Source organism: Myotis davidii, unplaced genomic scaffold (genome assembly GCF_000327345.1).
Source record: "Myotis davidii unplaced genomic scaffold, ASM32734v1 scaffold441, whole genome shotgun sequence".
NCBI lineage: Eukaryota > Metazoa > Chordata > Mammalia > Chiroptera > Vespertilionidae > Myotis > Myotis davidii.
The window spans coordinates 549,685-560,512 of record NW_006291818.1 but is presented as its reverse complement, the minus strand read 5'-3'; the positions used below and the strand labels follow the sequence as shown (position 1 = coordinate 560,512).

The 10,828-nt window shown below is 46.5% G+C and overlaps 1 protein-coding gene across 2 annotated transcripts in view; it reads left to right on the top strand.

Annotated features, from left to right (window-relative positions):
• Window positions 1–10,828, top strand: part of LIPC (lipase C, hepatic) — a 129,076-nt gene that overhangs the window by 85,783 nt on the left and 32,465 nt on the right. For both annotated transcript variants that reach the window (XM_006765227.2, XM_015564967.1), the window contains exon 3: window positions 10,618–10,805. In XM_006765227.2, the coding sequence (XP_006765290.1) occupies window positions 10,618–10,805 (188 nt within the window). The remainder of the gene's footprint in view (window positions 1–10,617; window positions 10,806–10,828) is intronic.

Below are 10,828 nucleotides of genomic sequence, written 5' to 3'. Positions count from 1 at the left end.
AAAGAGACTGGTTTGGGGTCTGGAGGACTTTGAGACAGGACAAAAAAAGGGGGGGACGGGAATAATCCATGATTCCAAAGAATTTCCAGAATTTCCTTCCTATCTGTGAATGCCCTTTTTCCCAGCTCATTCCTGATAGACAGAGGCAGGGATTGCTGTTAGTGGTCCAACAGCTCATGGCCACCAGAAGGGGACTGTGGGAGTTAGAAGTGACTCTGCGAGTTCCTTGCCTGTGCACCTTGCTTCCTCTCAATATTACCTCACTGTGACAACCTTTCCCTAGGCAGAGCGGGAAAATGAAATGATCCTGTGGGTTCAATTCTGCACTCACCCTCATTGCTTCCAGGTAGAGGGCTGAGGTTTAGGAAGGGAAAACTCCTGGCAGAGGGAACTGCAAGAGCAAAGTCGTGGAGGCAGGAGAGAGAGGGGTAGCCTGGGGCCTCTAGGAGCAGAGTGTTTGGCAGGATGGGGAGGGTGTGGACAGACAGGGTAGAACTGGATCCTACCCGGAAGTAAGCAATCAAGCTGGTTACTGCTACACTGAGTTGCACTTGCTGATAAGGAGGGGAAGAAAGAGGGAGGAAGAGTGGAAGATGACTCAGGGGGGTGATGGAGTGCCTAGAAGAAGAGAGACGTGGGAGCAGACTGAGAAATCTGGATGCAGGAAGGAGGTGGGAAGACAAGTTCAGGCCTCAACAAGTTAAACAGGCTATATAAGAAGCCTAAGCATTGGTGACGATGATAGTGATGATGATGATGATGATGATGATGATAATGTCTACAATGACTACAACAGCAACAAAGATGACTGTGCACTCTCTCCTCCCTCTTTCTCTCCTGGCTGTAGGGGTTGTGCAGGGAAATGGCAGAAGGACAATGATCATAAGATAGAGTTCTGTCTTCTCTAGAGAGCCCTTGGGGACAGGTAGAGCTGATGCAAATTTCCCCATCCATCTCTGACACCCTCCACCCATTCATCCTTCTGCAGAAGACATACTGGGCTGGTCCAGCTGGTCCTGACCCCCAGCTTCTAAGGAGCCCAGGTGAGCCATCTCCCTGCAGAAGCAGGGAACCAGTACCACTACACACAGAGCAGGGCCATGCAAAAAAAAAAAAAAGATGTTGTATTCTAGTAGCACATTCCCTGGGGTGTTTCCAAAGCCAGACACGCTGGAGCCTTGTTCCAGCCTCGCTCTGGGCCAAGGCCCGGGCTTAACTCCAGCCTCTGACCAGCTCTGGCTGCTGCCCCCGTTCAGATCTGGCCAGGACCACTTAATAGGCCAGGATTGTGGCCCCAGTGCTGTGGGCAGTGAGTTCTGCTCACTCCAACCTCAGGCCCCCGCTTGCCCACTCCTGTGTTGTTATGCTCCTGCATTGGCACATCCCAGCCCCGTCTTCACTGATCCCATGGTTCATTGTCACATACAGAGACCATCTCATTGCCACCCACACCTGGACGGGTGAGCAGGAGCTGCCTCAATTTCCTCCAGAGTTTCTTCCAAAGCGCCTGGCACATCTTAGCTGCCAGTGTGAACTGTGAGTCCCCAGAGATGCTGATGGCCCTTTTCTACATTCGTCACTTTTGACACATCCAAAATATTCTCGCTCCCAACACTCCACGAGCAGCAGCCCAGATGGACGGGCTGAGGAGATGCGTTAGGTCTCTGCACGGCCTCTGCGGGGCCCTGGGCAGGAGCTTCCCGGCTGAGAAGCACGTGCTTTCCTCCCACCCCCTCCACCCCTTCAAAAGCTAAGCCAGCCGCGTGGGCACCTCGCTGCCTGGCTTCCAAGCTCTAAGCCAGATGCCTTTCATAGAATTCCTCACACATTGGCTGCCCGTGGCTCCAAGCGGCATCTGCCAGGCCCACTTCTGCCCTAGAGGAAGCTGCCTGCTTGGGAATCACCTTTACTCTTTCGGGCGACTAAGGGCCCATGGGAAGGAGCTTGACCCTCTGACCTATTCAACAGCTGAAGTCAAGGGCCCCTGGGGCTAAGCTCTGTGAAAGCATACATGCATGGGTTTACCGCTAGGCTCCTAAGCCTGTTCTATTGCCTGATGAATCTGTTTTTATGCCACTATTGATTACTATAGATTTTTAAAATCAGAGAGTGAGATGCCTCCAGTTTTGTTTTTTCTCAAGCTTGTTTTGGCTGTTTGGGATCTTTTGTGGTTCTATACAAATTTTAGAATTGGTTTTTCTATTTCTGTGAAAAATGCCATAGGGATTTTGATAAGCATTGAACAATGAGATTGTTTTTTCTTTCTTTTCCAGATAGTTTATTGTTTAGTGTTTAAAAACGTGACTGATTTTTATATGCTGATTTTGTATACTGAAACTACTGAATTCATGTGTTAGGTCTAATAGTTTTTTGGTGGAATCTTTGGGATTTCCTATATGTAAGATTATGTCATTAGATAACAGAGATAATTTTACTTCTTCCTTTCTGACTTTGGATGCCTTTTATTTCTTTTTCTTGCCTTTATTTCTTCCTCTTACTATGACTTCCAATATTATGTTAAATAGGAGTGAAGAGAATGGGCATCCTGTCTTGTTCCTGATCTTATAAAGGAAAACATTGCACCATTTGAATATGAGGTTACCTGTGGGTTTGTCATACATACCCATTATTGTGTTGAGATATGTTCCTTCAATATCCAATTTATTGAGAGTTTTTTATCACAAGATAATGTTGAATTTTGTCAAATGCTTTTCTGTGTATATTAAGATGATTATATATATGATTTTTGTCTTTCTATTCATGTGGTATAGCAATTGATTTGTGTATATTGAACCATCCTTGCATCCTAGATATAAATCTCACCTGATCATGGTGTATGATCGTTTGAATGTGTTGTTGAGTTTGGTTGGCTAATATTTTGTTGAGAACTTTTGTATCTGTATTCATCAGGGATATCCAATGCTTATATTCTTAACCACTAGGCAAGTTATTCTCAGAATGATATGCCACCTTGGGATAATGCAGATTCTCAGGCCTCACCAGGCCTGCTGAATCAGCTGCTTTGGGGATGTTTAGCGTATGGCGATGGGAGAATTCTGCCCCCCAATATAGACGATCAGGTAAAACCTAAGAGATCCTGAAAGGGAAGCATTCATTTAGCAGTGGCTTAAGGGCAGAACTCCGGCTAGGTGTGTTTTTCAGCCGGAGATTTATTTCCCCATTGACCTGTAGGCTGGTTTGGCTCCAGGAGCTGCCTAATTTGGGTGGCATGGCTGGCGCACCCAGCCCAGCTGGTAGAGGCAGAGACCCAGCCTACTTCTCCAGAGCTGCTACATAAGGTCGATAGACTTCTCCTGCCCAAAAGAGCTGGACAAATGGGAGAGGGAGGCCGAAACCCTCACCCCAAGGAGGGGGCTTCCTCTTCCTGGCACAAAGGCTCTCGCCAAGACATGCACATGCTGCCTGCGGGAGGTGCACAGAGTTCACAGGAAGGTACTAAAAGGCCGGCAATGACCTCAGTAGATAAGTACCAAAAAGTATCTGGAAGAAACTACGTTGGGTCAGACATGAAATGGAAGAGATCGTAGGTAAGTTCTAAAAGGATGGAGAAATGAAGTATTAAATGCCAAGCTCCATGTCAGACGTTTCATTGAGTTTCATCCAGTTATCATATTTGCAATTTAAGAGAAGGAAAGTGGAGCTTCCAGGTTAAGTGAGCTTCCCAAGGTCACACAGCTAATAACCAGGGAGTTATTCATTAACAAATGATAGATCAAATACAGAGCCAATTGGCTCCAAAGCCAGTGCCCTTTCCACTAAACTAAATTATCCTGCCTCTGCCTCTGCCATTGTTTTTCATGGAGCCCCAGAAATTGTTGGGGTACATGTTCACGGTCTGAAGGGGGCAGACAGCCATGCCTCCAGACACAGGTGTGAAGGCAGAACATGGCTCCAAAAGAAGATCTTAGGGAGAGTGGAACAAGGATAAACGCACATGCCCGGAGAAGGTTTGCAGTCAGGACCTAGATGTATGGATAGTGAGCTAGAGAACTGGGATTCTGGTCTTGGTTTTAATTTTTTTTAGCCAGAAAACAGCTGTGCTATAGACCCCAGGGGAGTCTCAAAGGAGATGAGGGATGCCAAGGGTCTCAGGAAAATAGGCTACAGCCATGACCTCAAGTTCTGTGAGCCTTGACGTGACATATTGATCACACAGAGGCTCATCTTCCACATTCTATAGGCCTTCCCTCCCATCAGGACTAGCCTTTGACTTGGAATCCCCAAGATTATCTGGGGAATTGGTGACATTACTCACCAGTAAGGTACTCTGGCTGCCTTCACACCAGCCACCCTATAGCTGGGTAGGTGCCTCTACTATTATTCACTCATTGCAACACTTACCAAGCTGTGTAACAATTGTCTATTTACTTGCCTCCAGCATAGTAAACGCTGAAGTTCTTGAAAGCACAGTCTTTCTGCAATATTAAGCACATCCTGCCACATAGTAGGTGCTCACTAAATGTGTGGTGGAATGAACGAATGAATACATGGATGAATGGGATCATTGTGGGCTCTCAGTCTCCAAGATGGAAGGTTTTTTCACCCCAATAAATCTTTATTATTATTATTATTATTAGTAGTAGTAGTAGTAGTAGTAGTAGTAGTAGTTAAGGTATTACAAATGTGTCCTCATCCCCCCCATTAACCCCCAACCTCCCCACACACACACACTCATGCTCCCATCCCCCTGTTGTCCATGTCCATTGGTTTGGCTTATATACATGTATACAAGACCTTCGGTTGATCTCTTCCCCTTACCCCGCCCTCCCCTACTTTCCTTCTGGGGATTGATAGCCTGATCGCTGTTTCTCAGTCTTTGGGTCTGTCCCTTTTCATCAGTCTATGTTGTTCTCTATAATCCACAAATGAGTGAGATCATGTGGTATTTACAAGATGGAAGGTTTAAGAGAGGCCAATGGCCTGCCCCCCCAGCCCCAGCCACCACCCCGGGAAGCCTCGGGGACACTTGGGGGTTGGTGGGTCAGGAACATTTCCCCTTAGGGAGCCCCCAGACCCCTGCCCTAGAGAGCATCTTCCATGTATTCACTCCCATTTCCATACACACCATTCACTTTGCCTTACAGAGTAACCTTGGGCTGCTTTCCTCCTGCTGCAAGTGTTTGTCCTTGCAAAGCGTCCGGCTCAGGTTCCAGCACAGGAGGGAGGGTCCCGCGGGAACAGAGCCAGGAGTCCCAGCTCCGACTCTCACTTTTCTCTTTGCCTGATTAACTCTGGCCTCAAAAACACTTCTCTCTGGCATCTTTTATTTACTAAAAGTCCGAGATAGGACAGACTTAGGGCCCACACACCTCAGGACCAGAGGGATTCTGGTATCTTCGCCCCACCTCTTATTTTCCAGAGGTGAAAACTGAGGCCAAGCCGGTTCAGAGGAAAAGCCAGGTCTTGACCTCTGGTGCAGTTGACTCAAGGGCCAAGGACATCTCACTGTGTCACCATGGGGGTCTCAGATCCGGCTGGTCCAAACTCCCCACTTTCCAGATGAGGATTTAGGCCTAGAAAGTTACATGACTTGCTCAAGATCAACCAGGACAAGTTAACTAAGGCCTCACAAAGATCTGCCAACAGTCACATGTAATCCACCAATAGCTAATAGTCCGGTGTGTCTAAGGCCACACGGTCTCGGCAAGCAGATGCTGCAGACCCAAACACTAGCGTGCTCAGCTGCTCGCCTCGTGTGACACGCCTTTGCTTCAGGTTCTGAGCTCTCTTCTAAGTCAGCACATAAAGGCAGTTCAGCACAGCCACGCTCTAGACCAGTGGTTCTCAACCTTCCTAATGCCACGACCCTTTAATACAGTTCCTCATGTTGTGGTGACCCCCAACCATAAAATTATTTTAGAACATTTTAATAAAAATTAAACATTTTTTTCTTGAACATTAATTTACCAGACACACTGAATAACTGCACAAATTAATAAATGTAACGCAAATAAACCTATTTTTCTTGTTCTCTGAAAGCAAAATACTTCCTGTTGCGCACACCAAACAAGTCAGTCCAAGACTAATGACGTGGCCCCTGGCTGCTAAAATATTCACTGCTAGTATTAGTGGAGAGAAATGGTGACCCTGCACGCAAGGCGCATGAGGGAAATGAATGCAACACGATATTGTAAAAATTAAGTTACAAAATTTGTATTAAAATGTTTCTTACATACTGTTATATTGGCTGGGCTGCAAAAATATTGGTTGTGGGCCACATGCGGCCCGCCAGCCATGAGTTTGACATGCTTGTTCTAGATCTAGACCTTGGGAGCGCAATTGTGAAAGACCTATTTCAATGACCTCGTGGTCAGCGAGCCTCCAGTGGGTGCTGGCGGCCTAGCAAAGGATGTTCAGGAGTCTGTCCCAATGGACTGCATCCTGGACTGCAGAGCAGCTGCTCTTGTCACGAGGCTCAACTGTCACTTCCTGTGACTTTAGTCAAGACACTTATTCTCTCTGAGACCCAGTTTCCTTTTGGGATAACGACTTGTGGGGGCATTATGAGGACTGAATAAAATAAGGAATTCTGAGTTCCTAGCAAAAAGTACATGATAGCCACATAAACAGCCTTTTAACCTGCCATACCAATTCCACCTGCTCCCCAGCACCCCGTCATCACCTTTAATGAGAATGTGTGGGTCTTATGGGTTCTTAGGTCGGTAATAATCGTGGCTGACACCCTGTGGGGGACTGACTTGTAAGATTGCTTCAATTCCCATGTCAACAAAACGACCTCACCATTTAACCAAGTAATTCCATCCTAGGTGATTCATCCTGGTGGAAATAATTCTCTGGGAGGAAAAACTCTCTGCTGAAGTTCCTTGCAGCTCTTTTTATGAGGGTGAAATATTGGAATCATACTGCTTGTCCCAGAGAGGGAAATGGAATCATAAATTACAAAACAGTCCCATATGGAATATTACTCAGCCTTTAAAAATGACGAGTATGAACACTGTAGGCATATGGAGAGATTCTTATTATGTAATGTGACATGAAAAAAAGAAGCAAGCTATAGCTGCACAGTTACATGAAAAATGCATTTGCTTCTGAATACAGGAAAATAAAAAGCCAATCCATTTGGATGATGAGGATGTGAGTGAGTGTATTTTTTAGCATTTTGTTTTCTGCTGTTGCTCCGCTTTTGTGCACCAACTACATTTTTTTAAAGAATAAGGAAGAAAACCTGATACTTGCTCCAAAAGCTACTGAGCTGTAGGCAAGTTTCATTTGTGGAAGAACGCCTGGCACAGAGCAGGTGTTCGGGAAGTGTTGGCAGAAAGAAGAATGAATGAGTCGTCCTAGAAACTACGAAGTCAGTGCTGTATACGCACGGATCGCGGGCCGGGCCACAGCAGCCAAGGTCAGAGCTATGGCTGTGTTTACCTCAGGTTTGTCCCACCCTGAGCAGAGGCCCTCTCCCCTAGTCCCAGGTCTGAGGATATTGTCAGTAGTTGAATTAATAAAAGGAAATCAACACACACACACACACACACACACACACATTAGCAATTTACAGCACGAATGTGAAGATCTTTCACAAACAGCTGGGGCATATTAATGCTTGCGGCTGCCGTCTTAGGCACCTGTGTCCCCAGCTGCAGCCAGCACCTGGGGGTGGAGGGGGTGGGATAAACATTGAACTGAGCAGAGGCCCCAGCCCAGCCAGCCCAGGCAGAAGGCAGGGACTGGCGCCTGGGGCCTCTGCTGCAGAACCTTTGGTTGTCTCCTGTGCCAGCTCATTCATTGCCTGCAGCCACCCACCTAATGACGTCCTTACCCAAAAGAAAATGAAATCATTTGTTCTTGTATGGACTATTAGGACCCCTCAAACCTGAGGGCTCACTTAGGAATAGAGAAATCATTGCTGCAAGGAATGTCATATTAGAAACGTAATGGCTGCACCCAGCTTCTTCTGTCTGATGTGAGGAAGCTTTGCTGCCTCAGGGTCTTGCCGTCACATGGAGGGAACCCCAAGCCTCCCCAGCCTGACACCTCACTTCCCAGGTGACACGGGGCTGACTCCCTCAAAGGATTTGACCACTTACCTTTGTTAATAATCTCTCTAAACCACCGCCTCATCCCTGATTCTTTTTTTTTAATTTATTAGGGTGGCATTGGTTAATAAATTGTATTGGTTTCAGGTGCACAATTCTATAATACATCATCCGTATAATGTATAGTGTGGTCACTACCCCAAGGCAAGTCTCCTTCCATACCCCTAGATTGTTATCATTGGTGTGTCTTTATCTCCTCCAAAGACATGAGAAAATGATGATTTCAGAAGACGTGCCTGGGGAGGGAGCTGCTCCTACTGAATACCATTGCAAGAAATTTCCTCACTCATAACAGAATGTGAGATGTCCTCACAGCTCACTCACAGACTTGCTCTGAGGCTTAATTGGGTTAATACAAACAAGACTGTTAGAAAAGTCCCTGGCACAGAGTAAGCCCTCAATAAATATTAGCTTAAAAGGTGCTGAAAATCAATCTAGACATATATGCATATAAAAAGAGAGGTAAGTTAGATCACACCTAAGGAGCTAATGACTCTACTTTCGGGAATCAATACTAAAAAAATTCTCATAGATTCAGAAAAAAATTTATGTATAAAAATGGTCATTGGAACATTGTAATAGAAAAAAGGAGAAACCCAGAAACAACCTAAATGTCCAACAAAAAATGGAACAAGTAAGCAAACTATGCCACTTTTCAAAAGCACATTTTTGAAGAATTTTAATGCTATAAGAAATAATTATGCCAGGTGAAAACCATTCACATAATATGGTCTTGGTTATAGACACTTCACATAAGTACCCATGAAACAAACACCTGTATAAGAAATGGTTGGGAGGAAATACTCCAAATATTACTTGTGTGGTTTTCTGAATAGTGAGATTCTTTATTCTCTTGGGCATTTTTCAGATTGTATACTTATGCCTAACATGTACTAATTCTACAAGTAAACAAATTAAATATAAAACATATACAAGACTATTGCAATACCACCAACACAACAACATAAAGATATGGTCCTAGACTAGCCCAGCAGCAGAGGTAGTGGGGATAATCCTGATGGCCCAAGGGGACTGAAAGGGCATCTCAGGACAGCTCTAAGCTTCCTAGCTTGAGAAATTGCATGGATGAATGATGGTGTTACAAACCACGATAGGAAATGTAGAAAGAAGGAAGAAGAATGCGTTGGGAGGAACGAAAACCAACCCAGTTTGGCCTCTCTGGGTTTGCAGTGTCCCCAGGTAGAGATGCCCAGCCAAGAGCTGGCTCTGTGCGGAGCTAACGCTTGGGGGAGGGGTTTCGGTGAAGGTGTGGGTGTGGGCCACCGCAGTGAGCTCTCAAAGCCGTGGTGTGGCTGAGGAGGATCCAGTATTCTGTGTTCTGCAACAGGGACAACCAGACAGTCATGGCAGCTCAGACACTCAGGCTCCAGAGCTCCACTCCTTCCACCCAAAATGTGACCCAAAGTGGCCCTGCCTCCCTCCATAGCGAGGCTACTGCTGGGTTACAGTAAAGCGCCTCGCAGAGATTCACTGTGACGTAAATGCTGTTTGGCGCTGCAGCCACTGCTTCCAGTTAGGCCTGGAGACCTCTCTCAGAGTCAGCCACATGAAACTGGCTGACTGTGTGGGAACGAGGCTCAAGAAATGGCCTCTGCCTCACCCGTGACCTTTTTACAGGAACCCATAAGGAAACTATTTTGGGCTTCAGGGTTAGGAGAGTGTGAGCAACTAGACGCCATGAATCCTATAACGGCTCCTGTTTCCCTTTTTGCTTTGGCCAATAGGAAGCTCAGGATGAAATCTGTGGCCCATCTCCAGCAGCCTGCGAGGATCACATACTGTGTGTGTTAGGGTGCTAATCAATTTACATTTTCTGTCTTTGTAAAGGTTGTACTGCCTTTATTTTCTCATCATTTCTATTTCTTCTACCATGAAAAAAAAATTTTTGTGAACCTATGTCATGCCCATCCATCGATTCCTAATCCTCCCAGCTAAATCCAGAGTAAATACATATAAGACAGAATTGGCCCTGTGAGGGCAACTGGGGTAAATTTTCGCAGAAAGGGTTTCGCAGATCAAAAATGCAAAGTGCTGAGTGCTCTCCACTCTGTCCTTATTTTAACCACACAGGCCAACGTAGCTGCTGATTATATGCCAGACACCAGAGAGACGTGAGTTTGAATCCCGACTTTGGCACTTATTGGCAGTGGGATTCGGGGTGAAAGCCTCGTCCTCCGTAGCCTCTGTCCCTATCACCTCTCCCGTATGCCTACTGTCCTCCAGTTACTCTAGCTGCTGACGGGCTGGTCCTAGGGTCCCCGGATGGCAGGATGGAGGATGGTCCTTCCCAACTCTGTGTTGGGTCCTCCTAGGCCACCCTCCATCATCTCCCAGGAGAGAAGCGGTCATTCCCCTGGAAATGTTCTTTGGGGGTCCCCAAAGCTGCGGCTCATCACTGTCTCCAGCACTTCACAGGAACCCCATTGGCCGGTGTTCTTCAAAACCTTCGGATGGTCCCAGAGCTGGCAGAGGTGGGAGAAAGGCCAGGCTAAGCACCCTTCTTCCTCTTCTATTGCAGAGCCGTTTGCAAGGAGAGCTCGAGCTGCTAGAAAAAATGAAACGTTGCAGGAGACGAAGACCAGATTCCTGCTCTTTGAAGGGGCGACTGATAGGGGCTGTCAGATTCAGCTCCACCGCGCAGACACGCTACAGCAGTGCGGCTTCAACGCCTCCCTGCCGCTGGTGATGATCATCCACGGGTGGTCGGTAGGAAATGCTGACACATCTTT